Source organism: Ranitomeya imitator, chromosome 2 (assembly GCF_032444005.1).
Source record: "Ranitomeya imitator isolate aRanImi1 chromosome 2, aRanImi1.pri, whole genome shotgun sequence".
NCBI classification, from domain to species: domain Eukaryota; kingdom Metazoa; phylum Chordata; class Amphibia; order Anura; family Dendrobatidae; genus Ranitomeya; species Ranitomeya imitator.
The window spans coordinates 849,580,097-849,607,824 of record NC_091283.1 but is presented as its reverse complement, the minus strand read 5'-3'; the positions used below and the strand labels follow the sequence as shown (position 1 = coordinate 849,607,824).

The following is a 27,728-nucleotide window of genomic DNA, read 5'->3' as shown; positions in this document are numbered from 1 at the left end:
GTGCTGGGTATCCCGGTCTCCTGGGCGTCACAATTGGCGTCACGAACAGGATCTAGCCAGCCCGTATACCGGGTATTGTGTGCCGTGATTGGAGCCCAAAACTGTGAAAACTGGGATGAAAAATCTTGAAAATTGACTTTATTAAAGAAAAATCCATTCCCCATTGAAAACTATTGAAAGTGACTTTTCCCCATTGGTTATAATGGAGTAAAGATGGCCGCCATCCTCTGAGGTAATCACTTCATAACCGTTAGGCACGAGACTGTTAATTGAGCTACGCCATCACCTGAGCCCCAGTCTAACTGAAAAACTTCAGAATCCGCCATTACTGAGCGCGGTGGGTGGGAGCAGCAGGGGGCGTGTCATTGTGGGCGGCACCAAGCTGAGCGCTCTGACGTCAGAGCAAGGGGAAAATCGATCCTGCTGCACAGCAGAACGAATCTACACTATCCTGACGGAAGCGGAGGACGGGAAGGGTCCGGATTAACTAAGAAGGCACAGTATGTCGCAGCACGGAGACGCCGCAGCACCCGGCGGCGGTAATGCAGCTGAAAGACAGAGTGTCGATAGAGCGTCTGGTAGCGCAGCGGTGCAAGGAGTGGCGCCGATCATGCCGGTGCTGATGCCATATACCCCGGGTGGCCCATGGCTTCCAATGTATGAAGGTGAGCCTAATACCCTTGACGATTTCAGAGAAAAGATGCTGGCCCATTTTGACATGTTCCCTGTGGGTGAAGTTCAGCGTGTTAGTCTCCTGATGATGCAGTTAAGTGGCCATGCTAAGCGAGAAGTCACAGCATGGGCAGCTGATCTAAAAGGCACTGTTGAACGCATATTTGCTGGATTAAAAGCTACATTTGAAACCACTGCCAGCAGCAAAGCTAAAATACGATTCTTTAATTGCAAACAAAAAGTTAATGAGGGCGTGAGAGACTTTGCCTTAAACCTGCAGGAAGCCCTTAAATCACTTACACTGGCTGAACCCATTTTTAACACCGGAGCGGATAAACTGCTAAGAGATCAATTTATTGAGGGACTCTACACCCCTTCTCACCGGGGGCATGTGAGCATGCTTGTTTTTAAGAACCCTGAATTGACATTTGCCCAATTAAAGGAGAGCGCTATACGTCTCCAGCTGGCAGAGGCACCTCGGGATCAGGATCCTGCGCAACCCATGGCAGAGGCACCTCAACAACAGGGAGTGCCAGTGACATCGGCTATGTCCGGGGCCATTGCTAAGCCCCTGGGGCCCAGTACTAATGAGGCTCTTCAACAAAAGCTTGACTCTTTAGCTGATGTTGTTGCTTCAATGGCTAAAACCATGCAGGAGATGAGAGGACACAAGATGGAGTTGGCAAACTGTAGAGAGGATGTTCCATGGATGAGACCCCGGAGATACCCGACATGGAGAGGACGACCCCGCGACCGCTACCAACCGGATGGACAGCCCATTTGCCGCCGTTGCCAGCAGCCGGGCCACTTTGCACGAGATTGTGATTTAAACGGGAATCCCCTGGGAATGCGGGCCGCTTCGCAGGAATGAACTTTCAAGGCCCAACACCCTGGCACGACAGGTACATCGGAGGACGACCCATTATCCCTATCGTGCTGGACGGAATTCCTCTCAACACTTTGCTGGACACAGGTTCCCAGATTTCATCTATACCGTATATCCTTTATAAGAGGTACTGGGCTGATGCAGATATTGATAAAGGGCCCTCTGATGTTGAACTAGATATATGGGCCAGTAATGGTAAGTTGGTACCGAAACTAGGATTCAGGGAGAGGACCATAAAGATTGGTAAAGTAGAACTGAAGAAACAGGGTATAATTGTTGTTGATGTTGACCGGCGGAACTGTGAACCAACTGTATTGATAGGAATGAATGTGTTAGAGAACTGCTTTTCCGAAGTCATTTCTGTCTTACAGCAAATTGCTGAAACTGCCCAATCCTGCCAGCAGAGAGTTCTCCGGAGGGAAATAAAAGTATTGATGTTAAGGCAACAGGTAGAAGTTGCAGGTGGAGAAATCGGCAGTGTGAGGGTAAGTGATCCAACGTCTATTGTAATCCCACCAACAACAGAAATGCTGGTATGGTGTAGAGCAGCCATTGGTAATAAGGGACGAGATTATCAAGCCTTAATAGAACCAGTGTACACCGACAGCAGGCCCACTATACTCACAGCACGAGGGATAGTCGAGGTACACCGGGGACGAGTGCCGGTACGACTTTTGAACTGTGGAGAGGAAGAGGTCACTTTGCCAAGGTATGCTACAATGGCAAAGCTATATAATGTTGACAACAATGCCATCACAACCATTGAGCCCTTAGAACCAACCTGTCAGGTGGAAGGCAATGGCTCAGATGGAGAAATGGAGGATTGGTGCCAACAGCTACACGTGGGCATAAATTCAACACCTACCCATCAAAAACAAGGGGTGTATAGGCTAGTGACGGAATATGAACAAGTCTTCAGTAAACACCCATTGGACTTCGGACGGATAGAAGGGGTAGAACACACAATCCCCACAGGTGACCATCCCCCAATAAAAGAAAGATATAGACCCATACCGCCCGCTCACTATCAATGTGCAAAAGATATGCTGAGGGAAATGAAACAGGCCGGGGTAATAAGAGACAGCTGTAGCCCCTGGGCGGCCCCTCTAGTGATTGTCAAAAAAAAGGACGGAACCATGAGAATGTGCGTAGACTACCGGAAGATTAATAACATCACCCATAAAGACGCCTACCCCTTGCCTAGGATAGAAGAGTCCTTAACTGCTTTGAAATCTGCTAATTATTTTTCCACCTTAGACTTAACAAGCGGGTATTGGCAAGTCCCTGTGGCTGAGAGAGATAAGGAAAAGACGGCATTCACCACACCAATGGGTCTATGTGAATTTAATCGCATGCCGTTCGGACTCTGCAACGCATCCGGTACCTTCCAGCGGCTGATGGAATGCTGCCTCGGACACAAGAACTTCGAGACCGTCCTCCTGTACCTAGATGATGTGATCGTCTACTCAAAGACTTACGAACAACACTTAATAGACCTGGCAGAAGTGTTCGAAGCCTTATCCAGGTATGGCATGAAAGTCAAGCCATCCAAATGTCACCTTCTCAAGCCAAAGGTACAGTACCTGGGACACATCGTGAGTTCGGAGGGAGTAGCACCAGATCCCGAGAAAATAAGCGCCATAAGGGATTGGCCAAGACCTACCAGCGCAAAAGAAGTGAGACAATTCCTGGGATTGGTGGGTTACTATCGCAGATTTATAAAAGGATTTACCAAGTTGGCAGCACCCTTGCAAGACACCTTGGTAGGGCAGACGAAGAAACCTTCAAACCGAAACCCTCCTTTTCAGTGGAACGACGAAAGGGAAGACTCCTTTGAACAACTAAAGAAGGCACTAACCGGAGAAGAGGTTCTGGCATACCCAGATTACCATAAACCTTTCATCCTCTACACCGATGCCAGTAATGTGGGACTAGGAGCGGTGCTGTCACAAAAGCAAGAAGGTCGGGAGAAAGTCATCGCCTTTGCAAGTAGAAAGCTCCGGCCTACTGAAAGAAATTCAGAAAATTACAGCTCCTTCAAATTGGAACTACTGGCAGTAGTTTGGGCTGTGACGGAGCGTTTCAAACACTATCTGGCCGCTGCAGAATCCGTTGACCCACCTGGACACAGCCAAATTAGGTGCGTTAGAACAGCGATGGATAGCCCGGTTATCTAATTACAACTTCATAATCAAGTATCGAGCAGGTCGCAAGAATGGAAATGCCGATGCCCTATCCCGGATGCCACACTTGAGAGATGTAGAAGAGGAAACGGGGGAGCTTGAAGAAATTGAACTACCAGCCTTCCATCGTCCCAAGGCAAAACATCATCAGTCAAGTACCTATCAGAAACAACAAGAGGTGAATTTTAATCCGTTAGCACACCATAGATGGGCTGACACCCAAGACAGCAATCCGGCTGTGAAGTTGGTGAAGGAACTGTTGACTGAGCAAAGTGCATATCCCTATGAGGATGCCCCAGAAGAGACGCATCAACTCTGGAAAGAGAGAGGCAAAATGTTCCTGTATCAAGGGAAGCTCTGTAGAAGATACACCAATCCGAAAACACATGAATTGGTTTGGCAGATTATTGTGCCTAAACAAGATGTGAAGATGGTCCTCGAAGCTTACCATAATGGTGCTGGTCACTTCGGTTGGAAAAAGTTAGAAGTACTTCTAAGAGAAAGATTTTATTGGGTCGGGATGAGAAAATCAATCGAACAGTGGTGCAGAAATTGTGGCCCGTGCAACCTCAGAAGAAACGATCAAAAGAACCAAAGAGCACCACTGCAGCCCATAATCACCAAACAACCACTTGAACTTGTAGCCATGGACCACGTGAAGTTGACACCAAGCCGGTCCGGCTATGTCTATGCCTTGACCATCGTGGACCATTATTCACGTTTCTTGGTAGTAGTACCCGTAAAAGATCTGACAGCAAAAACAGCAGCCAAAGCGTTCCAAACGTACTTTTGTAGACCCCATGGATATCCGGAACAGGTTCTCACCGACCAAGGTACAGCCTTTGAATCAGAGATCTTCAGAGAATTCTGTAATATGTATGGTTGCAAAAAGATCCGGACGACGGCCTATCATCCACAAACAAACGGCTTATGCGAGAAGATGAACCATATTGTAATAGACCTACTAAAGACTTTACCTGAGACAGAAAGGAATCAATGGCCAGAGAAATTGCCTGACTTGGTGGATCTGTATAATCATGTCCCGGTGAGCTCCACCAACTGCACCCCAGCTTACCTTATGCGTGCAAGACCCGGCCAATTACCAATCGATCTAGAAATGGGAATTCTGAAACCAGACGCAGAAGTTCAAGACTCCAATTGGGATATCATACGGCAAAAGCAGTATCGCCAAGTGCAAGAGAGTGTGGAAAGAAGCCTTCAGCAAACTAGAGAAAGACAAGAGCGAACTTTCAACCAGAATGCTCTAGCGACCCCATTAAGACCGGGTGACCAAGTGCTCAAGAGAAATCGTCGAACCAATAAACTGGACAATCAGTGGGAAGCCGTACCCTACACAGTTTTACCAACAAGAGTGGATAATCCTAAAATGTGTCTCATTAGCAAAAACGGAGGCTTAACATCTGTACTAGTGTCAAGAGACAATCTTAAATTATGTCCGGAAGCATTGAAAGAGCCAGACGTTGTCCAGCCAGAACCAGAAGTTATTCAACCCATACAGGTTCAACCAGTAAAGGAAAAAGAAGAGGAAGTGTATCACACCTGTATAGGAGACTTTCCCAAAACCCTACTAACATACCATGGTGCAGTAGTGGTTCCCATGGTGGCCTTTTACCCAACACCGAACCCAATACCAGAAGTCCCAAGACAGGAAGAGGCTGACCCCGTACTACAGGAGGTTCCAGGCCAGGAAGAACAGATTCCTGGTCAGAGTAATCCCATTCACGGTGGACTTGCCAACTCAATAGTCGTGGAATTATCTTTAGCAGAGCGGGCAGATACTACATCCGCAGTAGACAGTAGTACACCACATGAAGAGACACCGCTATTACGTAGATCACAGCGTAGTACCCAGGGTCAATTACCGGCCAGGTATGCAGATTACCAACTATAAAGCTCATAATGTGAATTGTATATATGTTATGCCGTATATAGTTAAACAGAAAATGTAGTATAGCCATTGCTATCAGTCTGCAACGTTTAAGCCCAGTGCCTACAGAGACTTGTCTGTATGAACTTATTGCATATTCTTGAACTTTTTATCAGCCCGGAGGCACTAAATCAAAGCTCCGGAAAGACTGCTTTTTGAACTTTGCTTTTTGCTCTTTTTGAACTTTCTTTAGACTTTATATTGATAACTCCGTTGGAAAAATGGAACTAAATTCCTGGACACTAAGTACAGTGCCGTTCCTAATACCTTCAAGGATAGAACTGTATTAATGGACGCTATTTGAAGTGACTTTTTACAGAACTCTATTTTTGTTTCCTTGAGTGGTTTTTGTAACTTTTCATTTTTAAGACTCTGTACATATTAATTGTTATTTCAAAATGTTATTGTCCCACAGTCCCGGAGTACTGTTCTTAACTAAGGGGGAATGTGGCACCCCTAGGGGTATTTGCCACAAAAATAGTTACTGACAGTAAGTACAAATACTAAAATAGCAAGACTGCACTACCACCTCCGGCCAGAAGGGGGAGCTCCAGAGACTCCCCTTGATCCATTCTGGTCTGAGAGAAGAAATGGCAGTTGGGCCAAGGAGCTGATAGTGAGAGGTCATACAGTTGAATCTCTAACAGCCCTGTGACTGTTACCAGGCCTAAATCACCGGCCTGAGGAGAAGAGGGATAGAGAAAAAGGACATTGTGAGAACCGGGTAGCATTAATCACTACCCAGAACAGGCGCAAAGACGGATACCGGATCCGTGGCTGTATTCATTATATATAATACAGCAACCGGAAAAACGTGAGGTGATATCAGCTTCACTAGGGTCAGATGCAGCAACAGACACAGAGTTCAGCGGTACTCCCAGAGGGGGTAAACCGATAAAAGGACTCGGGTTGCCCGTCGAACCAGGACCCGGAGGGGACAGATTGGGCCGGCAGCCAGTTCACATACAGCAGCAGGGCCACACAGAAATTGCGCACAATAAGAGGCGAAGACCCCGGCAGGGTCAAAGTAACTCAGAGTTCCCATACAGACTCCGGTGACAGGACTGGTTGTAAATCCTTTTATGTTAAAGTAAACTGGTTAAACGTTTCAGTGCCTCAGTCTTTCATTTGGACAATAGCCATCTATCCAGGATCGAGATCGTCACCGCTGGGAGAACCTGCTGCTGATCAAGTAAGTGCCTGTCCCCTCATGATACCCCTTACACTGTGCATTGCCTGAGGCCACAGCACCGGGTCAAGCCACCCGTGACATCCCCCTCAAGAGACAGACTCCATTGGTCCGGTGCTGGGTATCCCGGTCTCCTGGGCGTCACAATATGATGAGACCACACCCCTTATACAGTTCCTGTGCTGTTTCCTGATGAAGGAGTCTTGAACTCTGAAACGCGTAGAATAATAAAGCCACATGTACTAATAATTCTGGAATTCCAGTGATTCAGCAGAAATTTACCACAATCATCCCAATCAGTATCTAATGGCTGCTCCTTCCTGGACTCGGATCTGCTGCAGCGAATCCTTTCAATGCTTCAACTCGGCTACATCTGGTGAGTGCAGTCCTATGGATTAACCTTCTAACCTTCTCAGATAAGACACTATTTGCGCTCTTTCCTTCAACAGTTTTCATAGACCTTACCTGGCACATGTCTGATACCCAGTTATTCTCCGCCTTGTCCGCCATACCATGAACAATGACACATGTTGTCCGAGACATGCCGAAATTTGAGCCTGTGAAATTATTAGGGCTGATTATCTAAAAAAAATAGAATAAAATCCATAAAATAATAGAAAAACTGATAATTTATAGGGATGATGGTGACAGTGGTAACACTAATGGTGGTGGAGAGGGTGACGATGGTAATACTAGTGGTGGAAGAGATGTGACAGTGGTAATACTAGTGGTGGTGGAGAGGGTGACGATGGTAATACTAGTGGTGGAAGAGATGTGACAGTGGTAATACTAGTGGTGGTGGTGACAGTGGTAATACTAATGGTGGTGATGACATGGTAATAGTAGTGGTGGTGGTGACCAGGGCCGGCGTCAGCACCCGGCGCACCTGGGCAAATACCGGGGCCCTAGAGAGAGGGGGGCCCACTCACGCTGTCATAGATACAGCTGGGAGAGCAGAGCAGGAGATAACATGCTCTCTCCGCCCACAAAGTCACTGCTGGCTAAGTTCTCTTAACCCCTATGTGCCAGCTCTGACACAAGCATCTTCTCACTCAGTCAGTGCAGCCAGGCAGGCACACATAGGGGTTAAGAGAAGGCAGCCAGTGTGACATTGTTTGTGGGTGGAGCGAGCACGTTCTCCTGCTCTGATCTCCGCCCCTGGCTGGCTGCAGTGCTGCTGAACTTATGAGGCAGATTCCGGAGGAGCTCCTACCAGTGCCTGAGTGAGTGGCGCTGCTATATACTACATGGGCAGCTGGGCTGCTATATACTACATGGGCAGCTGGGCTGCTATATACTATGTGGGCTGGGCTGCTATATACTACGTGGGCTGCTATATACTACGTGGGCTGTGTTATATATTACGTGGGCAGTGTTATATACTACGTGGGCTGCTATATACAATGTGGGCAGTGCTGTATACTACTATGTGGGCAGTGCTGTATACTACTGTGTGGCTGTGCTATATACTACTACATGGGCAGTGCTGTATACTACTATGTGGGCAGTGCTGTATACTACTGTGTGGGCTATGCTATATACTACTGTGTGGGCTGTGCTGTATACTACTATGTTGGCTGTGCTGTATACTACATGGCTGTTCTATAAACTACGCCGTGTTATATACTATATGGGCTGTTATGATACGTGGGCTGTGCTATATACTACGTGGCTGTGTTATATGCTACGTGGGCTGTTATATACTACATGGCTGTGTTTATATGCGATCATGAATCGTGGTATGTTTTAAGGTAGGGGGCCCACTGAGACTCTTTCGCCCAGGGCCCTCAAAAACCTGGAGCCGGCCCTGGTGGTGACAGTGGTAATACTAGTGGTGGTGGTGACAGTGGTAATGCTGGTGGTGACAGTGGTAATACTAATGGTGGTGGTGACAGTGGTAATGCTAATGGTGGTGGAGAGGGTGACGATGGTAATACTAGTGGTAGTGGGGACACTAGTAATACTAGTGGTGGTGGTGACAGTGGTAATACAAGTGGTGGTGGGGACACTTGTAGTACTAGTAGTGGTGGTGACAGTGGTAATACTAATGGTGGTGGAGAGGGTGACAATGGTAATACTAGTGGTAGTGGGGACACTAGTAATACTAGTGATGGTGGTGACAGTGGTAATACTAGTGGTGGTGGAGAGGGTGACAATGGTAATACTAGTGGTGGTGGTGACAGTGGTAATACAAGTGGTGGGGACACTTGTAATACTAGTAGTGGTGGTGACAGTGGTAATACTAATGGTGGTGGAGAGGGTGACGATGGTAATACTAGTGGTGGTGGTGACAGTGGTAATACTAATGGTGGTGGTGACAGTGGTAATACTAGTGGTGGTGGTGACAGTGGTAATACTAGTGGTGGTGGAGAGGGTGACAATGGTAATACTAGTGGTGGTGGTGACAGTGGTAATACAAGTGGTGGTGGGGACACTTGTAATACTAGTAGTGGTGGTGACAGTGGTAATACTAATGGTGGTGGAGAGGGTGACGATGGTAATACTAGTGGTGGTGGTGACAGTGGTAATACTAATGGTGGTGGTGACAGTGGTGGTGACAGTGGTAATACTAGTGGTGGTGGTAGTGGTAATACTAGTGGTGGTGGGGATGGTGACATTTGTAATAGAGGTGGAGGAGAGGGTGACAGTAGTTATACTAGTGGTGGTGACAGTGGTAATACTAGTTGAGGAGATGGCCATAGTAGCAACACTAGTGGTAGAAGAGATGGTGACAGTGGTAATACTAGTGGTGGTGACAGTGGTAATACTAGTGAAGGAGATGGGTGACAGTGGTAATACTAGTGGTGGTGGAGAGAGTAACTGGTAATACTAGTGGTGGTGGAGAGAGTAACTGGTAATACTAGTGGTGGTGGAGAGAGTAACTGGTAATACTAGTGGTGGTGGAGAGAGTAACTGGTAATACTAGTGGTGGTGGAGAGAGTAACTGGTAATACTAGTGGTGGTGGAGAGAGTAACTGGTAATACTAGTGGTGGTGGAGAGAGTAACTGGTAATACTAGTGGTGGTGGAGAGAGTAACTGGTAATACTAGTGGTGGTGGAGAGGGTGACTGGTAATATTTGTGGTGGTGGGGAGGGTGACAGTGGTAATACTAGTGGAGGAGATGGGTGACAGTGGTAATGTTGATGGATAAGATGGTGACAGTGGTAATAGTAGTAGAGCCGCAGGTTCACTTACACTCTTATTGCCGTGCGGGCCCGGGGCAGAATGGGAGACACAGGGGGAAAATAGTGACACAGGGTGAACAATGGACATACGGAAAAGTATGGAGACACAGTGGGAAGTATGGAGACATGGGGAAATATGGAGGCACAGGGGGCAGAATGGAGACACAGGGGGCAGGATGGGACACAGGGGGCAGGATGGAGATACAGGGGGCTGAATGGAGACACAGGGGGCAGGATGGGACACAGGGGGCAGGATGGAGATACAGGGGGCAGAATGGAGACACGGGGCAGGATGGGACACAGGGGGCAGGATGGAGATACAGGGGGGAGAATGGGAGACAGGGGGCAGAATGGGAGACACAGGGGGCAGAATGGAAGACACGGGGGCAGAAAGGGAGGTAGGGGGGCAGGATGGGAGGCACGGCGGAACAATGGGCATACAGGTGAAGTATGGAGACAGGGGGAACAATGGAGACACGGGGAAGTATGGAGACACGGGGAAATATGGAGGCACGGGGAAATATGGAGGCACAGGGGGCAGAATGGAGATACAGGGGGCAGGATGGGAGACACAGGGGAACAATGGATATACAGGAGTAAGTATGGAGACACGGGGCAGAATGGGAGACATGGGGGGAAGAATGGGAGACACGGGGGCAGGATGGGAGGCAGAGGGGAACAATGGACATACAGGGGGAAGTATGGAGACACAGGGGGAAGTATGAAGACATGGGGAAATATGGAGACACGGGGCAGGATGGGAGACACGCGGGGACGTATGGAGACACAAGGGGAAGTATGGAGACACGGGGAAATATGGAGACAGGGGCAGAATGGGAGAGACGGGGGCAGAATGGGAGACACGGGGGAACAATGGAGACACGGGGGAACAATGGAGACACGGGGAAATATGGAGGCACGGGGAAATATGGAGGCACAGGGGGCAGAATGGAGATACAGGGGGCAGGATGGGAGACACAGGGGAACAATGGATATACAGGAGTAAGTATGGAGACACGGGGCAGAATGGGAGACATGGGGGGAAGAATGGGAGACACGGGGGCAGGATGGGAGGCAGAGGGGAACAATGGACATACAGGGGGAAGTATGGCGACACGGGGCAGAATGGGAGACACGGGAGGGAACAATGGAGACACAGGGAAGAATGGAGACATGGGGCAGGATGGGAGACACAGGGGGCAGGATCATGGGGCAGGATGGAGCCAGATGGGGCAGGATGGAAACAGATGGGGCAGGATCATGGGGCAGGATGGATACAATGGAGACAGATTGGGCAGGATCATGGGGCAGATGGAGAACAATCACTGGACAGATGGGGCACGATCACGGGACTGATGGGGCACGATCACAGGAAAGAATGGGCACGATCACGGGAAAGAATGGGCACGATCACGGGACAGATGGGGCACGATCATGGGACAGATGGGGCAGGATCGGACATCACATGGGGTCAGAATGGATACTCATGAGGGCAGGATGGGAGAACATATGGGGCCAGGATGGGAGAACATATGGCTGGAGTCAGGAATGAGACACACGGGGGCCAGGATGGGAGATATTATTACCATAAGGGCTAATTAAGGGATATTATTACTGCAGTGATGTATTTATTTTATTTTTTTAGGATACTGGTTGAAATGCGGGAGGCGGTCCTGTTACTGTGCAGAGCGACACGATGTTGCCATTTCTTCATCTGGTGTAGTTTACAAGTTGGTAAAAAAAATGAAGTAATGTGTTCTGCAAGCGGTGCTCTAGGTAACTGTTATTTCCTGCAGAGACGAGCCATGATGGCGGTCTGTGCTGGATGAAGATGAAAAGCAAAGATGAAGTACTTCAACTAGAGACGTCACTGGTGAGTCAGTGTGTTACTTGTACACTGACACTATACACTATACTATATACAGCAGTCCTGTGTACAATGTCACTGGTGATCACTGTATTACCTTTACACTGACACTATACACAGAGCTCCTGTGTATAATGTCATTGAGCACAATATAACCTGTACAATATATACAGTTCTCGTGTGTATAATGTCACTATTGATCACTGTATTACCTGTACACTAATACTGTGTACAGAGCTCCTGTGTATAATGTCATTAGTAAGCACTGTATTACCTATACACAGACACTGCATACTAAGTATAGATCTCCTGTGTATAATGGCACTTATGGTGATATTAGTAATATGTTTTTTTTATTAATGGTCAGTATTGGAGTATTCAGTCACTATGTGGTGGTAATATGTTGTCTGGCCATGGCGTGGCGGTATTTGTTCCTAGTATGTGCTATTATTTGATCACTATGTGGTGGTAATATTTGGTCTGGTCATGGTGTGGTGGTATTTGTTTCTTATAAGTGGTATTATTGGTCACCATGTGGTGGTAATATGTGATCTGGACATGGTGCAGTGATATTTGTCTCTTGTATGTGATATTATTTGGTCACTGTGGTGGTAATATGTGGTCTGGACATGGTGTGGCAGTATTTGTTCCTTGTATGTGGTATTATAGGTCTCTATGTGGTGGTAATTTGGTGTCTGGTCATGGTGCCGTGGCATTTGTCCTTTGCATATAATATTATTGGTCATTTTAAAAATTGAAAAATAAAAATATACCTAAATTGTATTGGATATTTTAACAAATGATTAACAGGCTAGAGTAGAGTAGAGCTCGGCCAAAAGAGTCTGTCTTGTCGTAGTGGCGGCTTAAAAAAATCTCTTGTCCAAAGCAAAAGCTGCTGGCTTTATGTGTGATCTGGTGATGGGAACTGTTAATGTGTGATTGGTGAGAAGTGGAGTTTTTCCAAGAGAGCGGTGGGACTGAATAGTTCGAGGGGTGGATGCGGGGCTGGGGTGGAGCCTGGGCGGAGTCTCAGTGGGGCCCTGTAAATTTTGCTTTCTGTCTTACCTGATATTTAGAGGGTTGTTCTCTCGTGAACAGAAAGAATTTGGTGTTTATCTTCTCTGGGGACCACGGCAGAGCGGGATGAGGTCTCTGGAGGGTCCCAGACCAAGGATTAGAATCTGAGAAACAGCCAAGATGGTCATAGCAGACCTCCTCTCCTGCAAAGAAACTCCATTAATAGGGGGAAAATGTGTTAAGGCTCCTCACTTCATGATTTTAGGTTAGGCTTAAAGGGCTACTCCACCCAAAATGACACATTTCCATGATATTGAGTGAGTGACGACTCGCTGGGCCTAGATACCCAGTTGTAGCAACGCACCATTGACGATTCTGATGCTATTATTAACGCTCATGCTTATATTAGAAGGATTTGTGGGGTCTTTATGATGTGTTTAGACCCCTGTAGTGCTACGGAAGCCATAGATTCAGTGTATCAAGTCTTTTTGGAGCATTCTGTGCTTCCCACTGCTTATAACGCAAAGTGCGTGAGTCCTGAAAGTGATGATGTATCTCAATTAAGCGCGCGGCACTCCCAAGATCTGGAATTTATGCATCCTGACTCATTCAGTTGCTATATCTGCGAAGGATCGCAAAATATTCCAGCCAGATATATTTATATGCCCTGGTGTTTGCCAAAGCAAAAAATGAGCAAAGTGAGAAGGAAAAAAGCTATCTGTCCTATCCTAAGGATAGGCCATCAATGTAAAAGCTGTAGACAATGTCTTAACAATGGCAATGTGAAGGCCGGTGAGATGAACAGGTTTTGACGACGTGGATACCCTAACTAGATTTTGAATAAAGCATTTGAAAATGTTCTGGTCTCATCAAGATCGGACCTCCTAGTTCGAATACCAAGGGAAATGGAGGATCAACATATCAGGATGATTGGGAGATATGACAACAAATGGAAGTAAGCAATTTACTTAACTTATTGGCCCATTTTGAAATTGAATGAGGATATTGGCAAAATGGTCACTGAGCATCCTGCCGTCACATACTGTCGAGGCAGGAGCCTAAAAGCCACCTGGCCTGATCGATGGGCACTAAAAAGGACTTTCAGAAGTGGCAATGTAAGGACTGGCATTTTATAGGTCGGGGGCCGGAGTTCAAGAGTGCATCTACCGGCCTTAAATATAAATGCAGAGATAAATGTAAATGCAGAGATAAATATAAATGCTAGAGACCACAGGGTTTGGTCTATCGACTGCCTGTTCTCACCCATTTAATTTTGTCAAGATCATCCGTCAGTTTCAGGCGCATTTTGGAGCATGAGGTGACATCAATAGAAACTATGAAGAGAAAGTGTGAGCACTACTGTAAGAGCTGTCTAGGTAGGTTCCCACACCGTAAGATTCAATAGAAAAAACCTGGCACTCCACTTAATGCTGTGATGATTTTATTGTAGTACCAAAAACGTTTGTCACCTGGATCTTCATCAGTTGCGTACTAGTAGGTGGATATGTTTGGTCATGTGTCTGGAGGACAAGCGGTGGATGCTGCATCCAGGCACAGATGCACGCGCTTCCAAAGCCTCACCTAACTTCCTTACACGGACACCCACAGCAAGCTATTGATGTGGTTAACACTAAATGTCCTCCAGACATGTGACCAAGCATATCCACCTACTAGTGGATCCACCTACCAGTACGTAACTATTGAAGGTCCAGGTGACCAAAACGTTTTTGGTACTACAATAAAATCATCACAGCATTGAGTGCCAGGTCTTTTCTATTGTACCAATAGTAAACCAGCTGCTGAACATGTGTGGTCCCAACATGGGGGTGATCCCAGTGGTCTTTGGTGTCAGGGTATCAAGATTATTCGGCCTTCCCCTAGGGAGGGTGATTTTGACAAACAGGGTCCTGCGTTATCAGGTCCAGTGAATCTCTATCCTTAAGAGCATGAAGCCAGTGGGGTTAATGAGGCAGTTTCCCTTGCACCATTCATTTAAACCATTTACCTTCCGATTCCAGTATAATTGTCGGGCCCCCATTGTTCCTCATTGGTTTTCCTTTGTGATTAGTTCCTGGTATAAATCCCAATTCCTATTTATCCACTTATTTTACTCTTCTTTTCCAAATTTTTTTTTATATCTTGTGGTTTTCTAGTTTCTGTATGGAAGCCCCTCTGCCTGCCATTGACGTGGAAGCCCCTCTGCCTGACATTGACGTGGAAGTCCCTCTGCCTGACATTAACGTGGAAGTCCCTCTGGCTACCGTTGACGTGGAAGCCCCTCTGCCTGCCGTTGACGTGGAAGCCCCTCTGCCTGCAGTTGACGTGGAAGCCCCTCTGGCTGCAATTGACGTGGAAGCCCCTCTGCCTGCCATTTGAAATGGAAGCCCTTCTGTCTGCCATTTGACGTGGGTGCCCCTCTGGCTGCCATTGACGTGGGTGCCCCTCTGGCTGCCATTGACGTGGGTGCCCCTCTGGCTGCCATTGACGTGGGTGCCCCTCTGGCTGCCATTGACGTGGGTGCCCCTCTGGCTGCCATTGACGTGGGTGCCCCTCTGGCTGCCATTGACGTGGGTGCCCCTCTGGCTGCCATTGACGTGGGTGCCCCTCTGGCTGCCATTGACGTGGGTGCCCCTCTGGCTGCCATTGACGTGGGTGCCCCTCTGGCTGCCATTGACGTGGGTGCCCCTCTGGCTGCCATTGACGTGGGTGCCCCTCTGGCTGCCATTGACGTGGGTGCCCCTCTGGCTGCCATTGACGTGGGTGCCCCTCTGGCTGCCATTGACGTGGGTGCCCCTCTGGCTGCCACTGACATGGAAGCCCCTCTGCCTGCCATTGACGTGGAAGCCCCTCTGTCTGTCATTGACATGGAAGCCCTCTGCCTGCCATTGACGTGGAAGCCCCTCTGTCTGTCATTGACATGGAAGCCCTCTGCCTGCCATTGATGTGGAAGCCCCTCTGTCTGCCATTGATGTGGGTTGGCTCCGGACCCATTTACAGATAAGAGAATCAGAGCTGGTGGCAGCATACTTTGTCCTTTGCGTTTGGGAGGCTTTTTAGCGTTGGCAGTGTTGATAATTATTGTTCCCGCCTGAGTGGGAGTAGTTATATCACCCTTGCTGCAGCGTGCCCAATAGCCAGTACATAGCAGGCAGCCTTTCTGGCATCTAATTACCCTAGGTGCAATACCCTGACTGACCTGAGGGTTAGGGGGGCACCAGAGAGCTGCAAGTTCCAAAGCAGAACTGGGAAGTGGGATATAGATAAATCTCCTTCAGAAGGAACCAGGGGCAACCAAACCACCCCGGTTCTTGACAAATTGGTGTGAGTGGTGGATTTGATAAAGTTAGGGGGAACCACGGATAATCGATCTGTCCAGGGTCAAATATCGGCTGGACACGCACACAAGGATATGGGGAAGTGGGCATGACACTGGAAGAGAATGAGTGGTTGGAAAAAGACAGGGAGGTGAAGGGGATAGTGGGGGGGGGATTGGTAAAAGGGACGACAGGGAGGAAATGACATAGGGCAAAGGGAGGTGGGGTCCCAAGGAAGGGTTAGAAAAAGGACTGTGCAGGACGTAAGGGCTCTCTTTGACCACAGACGGACAACTGGACAGCATGGTGGCACAGTGGATAGCACAGCAGCCTTGCAGCGCTGGAGTCCTGGGTTCAAGCCCCACTAAGGACAACATCTGCAAAGAGTTTGTATGTTCTCTCCGTGTTTGCGTGGGTTTCCTCCGGGTACTCCGGTTTCCTCCCACATTCCAAAGACATACTGGTAGGGAATTTAGATTGTGAGCCCCAACGGGGACAGCGATGATAATGTATGTAAAGCGCTGCGGAATATGTGAGCGCTATATAAAAATAAAGATTAGTATAGATTATTAAAGGTATCTTTCCTGTGAACCGTGACAGATTGGTGGGATCCTTGACATATTGGTGCAGCACGGTGGGATCCCTGACATCCACCCACTAGGATTCACCTCCGCAGTCACCTGATTCTCAAGGTTACGGCAAACGCAGCCTGATGGAGATGGCAATAATGTGGTTTCCAGAGGCACAGCAAATCTCCTGAGCGTCGACCTGTGGAACACGTTGTGTACCTGCATTACTGGGGGTAACTCCAACTGGAAAGTCCCTGGGCTGAGAATGGCCAACACCCGATACTCGATCACCCTAGAACTCCAGGTCCCAGATGTATCCTTCCACCTTATGTTTTTGGTGGACACCCACATGTACTCATTCACACACAGGTCCGGACCTGGAAGTTTATTTCCATGCATTCGTTTGTGACAAAACTCATCCCCCCCTCTACCCACAGAGAGAACCACCACCCTCCCCTGACCCGTCCTCCTAAGAGGACTCAGAGTCTCAGGGATAACTTGTGAGGGGCGAGTCATGCGCCTACTCCCTGGTAGCACCTTAGCTGACTTCACCGGAGAAGAAGGGGTATGTTTGTGGAGGATGGCAGAGATCGTAGCTCCCAGGCAGCAGTCCTTACTTGACTGGTCCCAACTCACTACTTCCCCAAACCGTCAGTTTATGACCGGATTGTGTGTCTTCAGCCAGGGAAAGCTTAAGACGATGGGAGTTGGCATACCCTCCAAGATGTAGCATGACAGAGACTCTTCAAGAAGGGTCTCTATACGCAGGTTAATATTATCTACGACTTGGGTCACACTCGCCTGGCTGAGAGGAATGGAGTAAATTGCCCAAAAGGCAATAGGTCTTGCCAGCATCCTACCGATCAGACCATGGATCTGGACAAACCAAGAATCCACCAAATTGACTCCAGCTCCACTATCCACAAGCACCGGTACATTCTAAATTTACCCACCAACCACCACTTCAGCCAGAGTGGTAAACAGAGATGAAAAGATGGAGGAAATATTCACACCCTGGTTGTCTCCTTCCACACAATCAGGGGAACAGGGCTTTCGAGATGGTGAGCGTACTTTGGCGCGAGTTCGGCAGACGATGTAATGATAAGTCAGACCATAGAAAAAAACATGCCTCTGTCCCATGGCAAACCGTGGGCAACCTAATTTGATAGGAGGCTCCTTCTACCTGCATGGGTTTGTCCATGTGCACCAGTGTGTCCTTTCTAGGGGGGAGAACAACAGGGGGTAGATTTGGTGTATGTTTGTCCCTGAGGCATCTATCCACCCAGATAGCAAGGGCCATGGTGTCCTTCAGCTACCCAGGAGTAGCATACTGCACCGGAGTATCCTGAAGCCTAGCTGACAGACCCTGACAAAAATGTTTCCTAAGAGCAGGGTCATTCCACCAAGTGTTAGTGGCCATCTCTGAAACTCTGAGCAGTTCTCCTCCGCCGGCCAGCCCCCTTGCTTGATCTTATGGAGTCGGGACTCAGCCATGGAGACGCCGTCAGGATCCCCGTACACCAATGCCACGAAAAACTTGTCCACCGACCGCAAACATGATGAATCGGTTGGCCCAGGATTGGGGATCACCCTTGAGAAGGAAGACAACAATCCCCACATGCTGTTCCTCACTCCCTGAAGAATGAGGGCGAAGCCTGAAATACAATTACAGGCTTCTTTGAAGTCCATAAATTTATCTCTCTGTCCAGAAAATCTGTCAGGGAGAAATACTTTAGGTTCCGGTTGGGCCAGTACTTCAGTCGAGACCAAGAACCCCGTCACCTGCTGAAGCTGCATCACCTGAGTCCACAAATCGGAAACCTCATCCGTGAGGGACTGGATCAGGTGAGCAAAAGCCTCCACATGAGCCATGGATTCACCGGATAAAAGTTCGAGTTGGTGATAATGTCATGAACCGACACAGTTAATGTCCAGCGGACAACACAACTTACAGCAAACAACGGGATGGAATGGGGAGGGGGAAGGCCCTCGCAGTAGGGAACAAGGGATGGGGCACCTCCTGAACTCCAACATGAGCCTGTCCCTAAATTCCCCTAATGCCTTAAGCGGGTCCTTACCCCCGTCACTGTCATGTGCCTCGTCCCTGATTGTCACCTCACTACTCTCTGGCTAGTGCACTGGCCGGCAAGGACACTAGCCCCACTGCAGATGATAAACAACACACGGAGAGGGACAACAACAAGACAGAAAAAGGGAAATAGTACTTAACACTGTTCCTTCTGTAAAGCACCACACAGCAGATTATAAGGCACCAGGCCACGAACTCTACGAACACAGCAAAATTACCACTGCAACCAGAGTGCTCTTTACTCCAGGCTGAACATAGAAAACTCTATCACCGACATTCAGCTTATAGGTCATATGACTTTTTAAAGAATGGTGGGAGTGGTCACCATCCGCATCATCTGACTAGCAACAAAGCAGCTGCCAGCAAGGAAACTGACATTAACCCTTGCTTGCCCAAAAGGAAAAAAGCTACAGAACCAGAGCTGCCATGAATCCAAAAATCAATCGTGACACCCACAGCCCGTCTGTCAGGAATATTATGTATTTAATTCTATATTATCATGCACACTGAGCTCTGCTGCATCTTCCTGCCTTTGTAAGTGACATGTGGCCCAGACATACGCTGTGGGCTTTCTGACTCCCCCCCCCACTCACTCTGCCTAGAAAACACCGGATTACGTACCGGTAATGCTCTTTTATAGAGCCATGACAGCACCCACTGAGAGAGGGGATCCGCCCCTAGGAACTGGAAACCCTACGGAGAGATAAAAGGGGCGGCCCCCCTCGCTCCCACAGTTTGGGTTACAGAGATTGCGAGGAGCCGCCCACCAGTTTTAGTAGGTAATTCTATATCATCACTTATTTTAACATAACTACATATAACTACAAGAATCCACCACCCTTAACAGTGCTCATATGTACACTAATATATGTAAATGGGAGGGAAGTGAAGGGGTGCTGTCGTGGCTCTATAAAAGAGCATTACCGGTATGTAATCTGGTGTTTTCTCTTCTCCAAGACAGCACCCACTGAGAGACTTTCAGAGATAGTTATTTGGGGGGGATTATCGTATTAAGGACTGATCTACCGAAACACAAGTCAGTGGAGGCAGATAGATCTAATCTATAGTGACTATAGAAGGTAGAAGGGGAAGACCAGGTTGCGGCCTTACATATGAGTTCTATAGGAACCTCTGCTCGCTCCGCCCAGGATGATGCTATCGCCCGGGTGGAATGTGCCTTCACAGTCTCAGGTGGATTCTCCCCTTCAGATGAATAGGCCAGATATATCGCCTCCCGAATCCATCGGGATAATGTGCCTTTTGTAACACCAGATCCTTTTCTTTGACCCTGGAAGGAAACAAAGAGCCCTGCTCTTCCTCCAGGCGCTAGTCCTGTCCAGATAAGTTATTATAGCCCGTCTCACATCTAAAGTATGGTACTTCTCTTCCTCCTGGTTTGAAGGATTATTATAGAAAGAAGGATCTCTTGAGACCTATGAAATTTTGTACACATTTTAGGAAGGTAGGAAGGGTCTGTCTTCAGGACAATTCTATCTGGAAAAATTGACATAAAGGGAGGATCTACTGATAGCGCCTGTATGTCACTTACCCTTCTTGCCGATACCAGTGCGACAAGAAGAGCAGTCTTAAGGGAAATACATTTAATGTGAGCTGAGTCTAGAGGTTCAAACGGGTGACCTGTTAAGGCTTCCAGGACCAAATTAATATCCCAAGGAGGCATCTGGGGAATCTGAACTGGCTCTGATCTCTGGCAAGCTGAAATAAATCTGGCTATCCATCTATTACCCGCAACATTGTGACTATACAAGGCCCCTAGAGCAGAAACTTGTACTTTTAGAGTACTAACTGAAAGGCCTAGATCACGACCTTTCTGAAGAAACTCTAGAATAGTAGCGACGGGAATTTCACTAGATAACACCGATGGATAGATATTTAGAAATTTCTTCCACACTCACATATATGGCAGTAGTGGATTTATTTCTACTTGCCAATAAGGTATTAATTACATTATCAGAGAAGCCTCTTAGTTTTAACAGCTGCCTCTCAAATTCCAGGCTGTCAACCTTAGTCCCTTCACATGAGGGTGGTAGAAGGGCCCCTGGAAAAGAAGATCCTGATCCTCCGGGAGGATCCACGGATCCGAGATGGACATGGCTCTGAGCAGGGAAAACCATGGTCTTTTTGGCCAAAACGGGGCAATCAGGATTATATTTGCCCGGTCCTCCCTTATCTTCCTGATTACTGTTGGTAGAAGAATCAGAGGAGGAAAAGCGTATGCTTTCTGAAATGTCCAAGGAGTCTGAAGGGCATCGAGAATATCGGGATTGTCGGCCTGGAACATTGAAGCAAATCTTTTTAATTGCCTGTTGTGTCTTGTGGCGAAGAGAGCCATCTCGGGTATACCCCATTTCATAGTTATCAGTTTGAAAATCCGATGATTTAGGACCCACTCCCCTTGGTGGAGGGTATGATGACTGAGGAAGTCTGCTCTTGAGTTGTCCACTCCTCTGACATGTAGCGCTGACAGGGACAGAAGATGTTCTTCGGCTATAGTTAGAATGTCTTCGGTTATAGACATGAGTGTTCCTGATTTTGTTCCTCCTTGATTGATATAAGCGACTGATGTCATGTTGTCGGACAGAATTCTGGTATGTGTCCCGTGTAGCTGCGGAAGGAATTCACATAGAGCATGATAGATAGCTTTTAGCTCTCTTATATTAGAAGAGTCATCTGACTCAGAGTCTGACTATAGTCCTTGGACTAGGTGGTCTTTTAAATGTGCTCCCCAGCCAGTAGGACTGGCATCTGTATATATTATATTTGAGGGTTTAACTACCCAGGGGACCCCACTAACCAAGTTTCTTGGCTCTAGCCACCAGTTCAGAGATTGGACTATTTCATTAGAAAGGGAAATCTTAACATCTAAACGACCATGTGATTTTTCTTCTTCATGTAAAATTGCATACTGTAGATGTCTCGAATGGAATTGGGCCCATGGAACCGCTGGGATACATGACGTGAAGGAGCCAAGAAGGGACATGCCTTCTCTCAAGGAAATTAGGGTTTTATCTATTACCGACTGAACCTTATTTCTAACCGTTATTTGTTTAGATTCCGGAAGGAAACATCTCTGGCTTGTAGAATCTAATATAATCCCCAGAAAAATTTGCCGAGTTGTTGGGAAAAGCCTAGATTTTTCCCAATTTATTATCCAACCCAATCCTTGCAGAGATGCTATCATATCACACAATCGTTGTTGACATTGTGAAGGATAATTTCCTACTACCAAGATGTCGTCTAGGTATGGAATTACGAGGGTGTTTAACCTTAGGTATGACATTACCTCCGCCATTAGTTTAGTGAACACTCTTGGAGCTATAGATAGTCCAAAAGGCATAGCTGTATACTGAAAGTGTCGGATACACCCATTCAATACAATCGCCACACGGAGATATTGTTGATGCTCTATATAAATAGGTAGATGGTAATACGCATCTTTAAAGGTCAAGAACCGTCATAAAGCAATAGGGAAACAGGAGTTTAATGGTGGACCGTATAGACTCCATTTTAAAGGTTTGATTTTCTAAGTAGATGTTTAATTTTTTAAGGTTTATAATGGTTCTGAATGTTCCATCTGGTTTTGGAATAAAAAATAACGGGGAATAGAATCCCTTTCCCTCCTGAAGGAATGGAACCTCCACCAAGACTCCCTTGGATGGAAGATTAATCACCTCCTGCTCCAATGCCTCTTGTTGTAATTGAGACTTTAATGAAGTCAATAGAAATGAGTCTGGAAGGACTGGGGAAAATTTAAATCTTAACCCAGAGTTGATAAGGTTATTTGCCCAAATATTAGATGTTATCGCCCGCCACTGGTTTGAGAAGGAGGACAATCTGCCTCCCACAGGTAGATCTGTCCTAACGGGGTTTGTCTTCAAACTTGAAAGGGCACTTCCCAAAGAACGCACCTCTTTGTTTTGTGTCTCTTGTGGCCCAGCGATCTTGGTTCTTAAACTCGTTCCTCTTATTAAACGCGGGCTTTCGGAACGCTCTCCTATAGAATGGAAGGTAATTATTATTAGGGAAGCCCTTCTTTCTTTCTCCCGCTTTAGTTAGGATCTCGTCCAGTTTAGTACCAAACAGGTACTCACCCTGACATGGGAGGCCGCATAATTTGGATTTGGTTTGGGGATCACCCTTCCAGCCCTTAAGCCACAGGGCCCTACGTGCTTCATTCATCAGTCCTGCCGACTTGGCCGCCAGGCGTATAGAATCAGCAGATGAGTCCGCCAGAAAGGCTGTGGCACCTCTAATTAGGGGTATAGAGGACAACAACTTCTCCAGAGAGAGACCTCCTTTCAGCCCTTCCTCCAAGTCACTCAGCCAGACAAGCATGGACCTCGCGGTGCATGTAGCTGAAGCAGCCGGTTTAAAAGCCCCTGCAGAGGTCTCCCATGCTCTTTTTAGAAGCGAATCGGCTTTACGATCTAGAGGATCTTGCAATGAGCCTGAATCCTCCACAGGCAGTAAGGATTTCTTTGCTGTAGACGCCACAGCAGCATCTACTTTCAGGGCTTTTGACCATGTTGAGAATTCTTCGTCATTAAAGGGGTAACGCCTTTTCGAAGACGGTGGTAAACCCCTCTGTCCCTGGCTTTCCCACTCTTTTTTGATTAAATTCTTCACTGCCGTTATTACCGGAAAAGAGGGTCTTTTCTTTTCGGATAGACCAGCAAACATTATGTCTTGCTGTGTTCTAGGGACTTTAGAATCCTCTATGCCCATAGTGTTACAAACTGATCTCACCAGATTGTCAATGCTGTCTGTGGGGAAGCATGTATCCTGATCCTCATCTGAGGACACATCTCGCTGTGATTTATCGGAGTTTGCATCCTCTAACTCAGAAGACTGGTCGGATATAGGGGAAACGTATCCTCTTTTTCCCTTAATACGTGGCTCTCTGTCAGAACTATGCAGGGCTCGTAATTCTTCCCTAATCATGACTTATGTCCTCTGATTTAACTGAGGCTTCCTCCCGTAACGTAGTATTAATACATGAACTGCATAGCCTCTTAGTGTAACTATCCGGAAGGGGCTGGAGACATAACGCACACTGCTTGTGTTTCGCTTTTTCCGTTCTTTTTGCCTATATAGAGGGAGAGGGACAATAATCAGCCTAGTGGGGTAGATGCACACTCACCCAGAAGCTGTCAGTCAAGGTACTGGCTGAAGAGGAGACTGAGATATAGGTGGTTGATCCAATTTCTTTCTAGACGATCCGCTCTGTCTAGAGCGGCTGCTGCTGGCATGGCTGCGTGGGGTGACAGCGGTAATCTCAACAGAAGGTACCGCAGGCTCCCTCGTAGAATCCATTTTGGACGCTGGGATGCAGCGCCTGCGTCCTTTTCACATGGGGGCCGCCATGTTCTTCCTGTCGAACCCGGAAGTGCTAACCACTTCCGGGTCGCGGCCATGCTGTATGCGCCTGCGCTGTCACCGGCTTCAGCGCAGGCGCCGTCTCACTCCTCCGGAACCCCGGAAGCTTACCAGCACTTCCGGGTGCACAAACTGGGCTGGGCTCCACGCTGTACAGGCGTCTGCCAAGAACGGCGCGACGCTCCCACCGGCGCTCGCCCTGCAGACCGCCGGATGACATCTGCCGCGAACCAGCAACCGCCCGTCCCGGTCTCGCGGCGTCTGTCAGCAGAGGGGGGAAACTGAGCCAGTACCCCCGACGCTGCATCCAGCCCTGGAGCCCTTGCCGTCCTCACAGGTAAACTGCGCAAGCGGCGTCCAGGCTGGGCATCCTCTTCGCTCCATGGATTTTCCCGTAGGAACAGGAAACCAAAACTGTGGGAGCGAGGGGGGACCGCCCCTTTTATCTCTCCGTAGGGTTTCCTGTTCCTAGGGGCGGATCCCCTGTCTCAGTGGGTGCTGTCGTGGCGAAGAGAAAATTCTTCTTCTCTGTCAGCTCTGTGTAATTCTAAACCCCTCATCCCCCCTGCATGCAGCTGTGAAACCGAAAGTACAGAGTAGCAACACATGGCAATCCCTTTGTTTAGTTACAGTGGTCTTTTAAGACCAGACACACGATGTGGGCTTTCTGATCCCCTCTTTGCCTAGAAAATTCTTCTTCTCACTCTGACTGTCAGCTCTCTGTAATTCTAAATCAATCATCCCCCCTCCCGCCTGATACTAGATAAAACTGGTAGGGCAGCTCTCAAACCGCATGGGGACTTCTTTGTTCTTGAAAGGTTACATATAATGGCACCGATTAGTGATAGAGGTATAAAAGCTACATATTTTGAATGTCCACCGATAGATCGATACCCCACTGAAATCTCTAGGATCAAAATCCAACGAAGTTCAAGGAATGGATTTCCCTGTAAGCAGGTCATGTATCCACTTCGTGTTTATGCTTAAATGAGCCCCCATGTCACGCTGAGCATAATGATAACGGTGATAACTGGCAGCGACGGACGGAGTTGATAATTATTGTTCCCGCCTGAGTGAAAGTAGTTATATTGCCGTCGCTGCAGTGTGCCCAATAGCCAGTACATAGCAAGGCAGCCTTTCTGATGACTAAATTATCCTAGGTGCAGTGCCTAATCTGACCTGAGGGTAAAGGGGGGCGCCAGAAAGCTGCAAGTTCCAAACCGGAACTGGGAAGTGGGATATAAATAAATCCCCTAAAGAATGGAACTGGGGCAACCAAACACCCCCAATTCATGACAGTCCTTTAGTATTATGGCCCCCTTGACACATGTGTAATGTCTCCACAGCACCTTCCACTGTATTTTGGCCTCAAGTCTCCCTCATACAAGTACTGACTGATAATTAAGATTAAAAAAGAAAGCGTCTCCCCTCCGATGCCCCACTCTCTACTGAAGCTCTACACAGCAGTCACGATCTGGCCATGTCATGGAGCTCGCTAGGCACAGACTTGGCCGCTCCGGCTGAATGATAATACAGAGATCTGATGGTTTCCAGGACCACTGTCTTCACTGACATGTTTGTCCTGAGAATGCAGACACCTGTGATGATGACACACAGAAGATTACATTCCTCCCAGCAATCGGTGGATGACTTATGCAGATCCTCGCCCAAAGAGCTAACCATTACCTGTGCCCCATGTGTCACTCTCCATCATTAGACCATTTTCATGTTCAATGATTGTACTAGAATATTCAGAAATATGTCTAAATTGCTGCCTTTATCGGAAATTGAGACCAATAGAATAGAAACGGAATCCAGAAAGCGTCATGTGAACCCGGCTATGGATGTGAAGGTCCTCCTGCTGATGCTGCCTTTTTTACACAGTTTTGTTATGTGGATTTTTCTGGCTAAAAAATCCTGGTGTAGAAGTAGCTTGTAAGACACATTCCTGGGGCAGGTTTAGTTGGGAGGCGCAGATTTAGTTGGGGCACTCAGGTTTCGTCGGGGCGCTCAGGTTTCGTCGGGGCGCTCAGGTTTCGTCGGGGCGCTCAGGTTTCGTCGGGACGCTCAGGTTTCGTCGGGACGCTCAGGTTTGGTCGGGACGCTCAGGTTTGGTCGGGACGCTCAGGTTTGGTCGGGACGCTCAGGTTTGGTCGGGGCGCTCAGGTTTGGTCGGGGCGCTCAGGTTTGGTCGGGGCGCTCAGGTTTGGTCGGGGCGCTCAGGTTTGGTCGGGACGCTCAGGTTTGGTCGGGACGCTCAGGTTTGGTCGGGGCGTTCAGGTTTGGTCGGGACGCTCAGGTTTGGTCGGGGCGCTCAGGTTTGGTCGGGGCGCTCAGGTTTGGTCGGGGCGCTCAGGTTTCGTCGGGGCGCTCAGGTTTCGTCGGGACGCTCAGGTTTCGTCGGGACGCTCAGGTTTCGTCGGGACGCTCAGGTTTCGTCGGGACGCTCAGGTTTCGTCGGGACGCTCAGGTTTCGTCGGGACGCTCAGGTTTGGTCGGGACGCTCAGGTTTGGTCGGGACGCTCAGGTTTGGTCGGGACGCTCAGGTTTGGTCGGGACGCTCAGGTTTGGTCGGGGCACTCAGGTTTCGATACGTTTTTAATGAATTGCAATATGAGCTGCAGGAATCGTGTGAAGTTTGGGGATATCGGAGGAAAAAACCTTCTTGAAAAACGTATTGAAAACCATAAAGTGTTCTGCTCCGACTAATGTGCAGAAAGCGCATGGAGGTAACAGAGGTGAAGGAAGTGACCTGCCGCTATAACCGCAGCCAAGTAGCGTCTGTGCACCACAGGCCGTCCTCTCATTGAAGTGAATGGAGTCCGCAGCGAACAAGTGTGTGAACTGCCCTTTACTGTTCTCTAGGTCCTACCGGACGCGCCCCTTACCTGTCACCGGACTGTCGGTCATCATGAGTCCAATCAGGACTGTGATCCTCATCATCCTCTGGGCTGCAGCCATGCTGGGGCTGTAGTCCTGTGTGACTGAGCACTGCTGGAATATCATTCGTCTGTGGTGGAGTTTCCAGGGTCGCTGCGGTTGTGTTACAGCAGCTCCGGCGCGCGCTCTGATGGTCGGAGTCACGTGATCCTTATTGGTCCCAGATCACGGGTTTATCAATGGCGATTACACACGGAGATCACAAGACGCCTGCAGCAATCGCTCTGCGCACATCTGAGCTTAATGCAAAGGTCATGGAAATTCCCCAATGAAAGAATATGGGGAAGAAAATAAAAAGGAGAAATCACAGAAGAGAAAAGGGAAGAGAACATCAGACGAGCGCAGTGACCACGGAGAGAGTGAGCACACGAGGCTCGGGGAAGACCAGGCGTCCAACAAGCAACGCCCCAGTAATACCCTGAGTGTCATACACATCCTGCCGGTATAACCTGGGCATCTCCTGTATATAAT

The 27,728-nt window shown here is 48.2% G+C and overlaps 1 protein-coding gene across 2 annotated transcripts in view; it reads right to left on the bottom strand.

The window, feature by feature from the left end:
- The window catches only part of LOC138666153 (pancreatic lipase-related protein 2-like), a 67,273-nt gene extending 39,893 nt beyond the window's left edge, over window positions 1–27,380 (bottom strand). Inside the window, exons 1-3 of one of the 2 annotated variants that reach the window (XM_069754387.1) lie at window positions 27,206–27,380; window positions 12,997–13,151; window positions 7,344–7,460 (exon numbers count right to left, since the gene is read on the bottom strand). In XM_069754387.1, the coding sequence (XP_069610488.1) occupies window positions 7,344–7,460; window positions 12,997–13,151; window positions 27,206–27,323 (390 nt within the window). In that variant the 5' untranslated portion in view covers window positions 27,324–27,380. The remainder of the gene's footprint in view (window positions 1–7,343; window positions 7,461–12,996; window positions 13,152–27,205) is intronic. The other variant, XM_069754386.1, reaches the window with a different exon arrangement.
- Window positions 27,381–27,728: the final 348 nt, after the last annotated feature.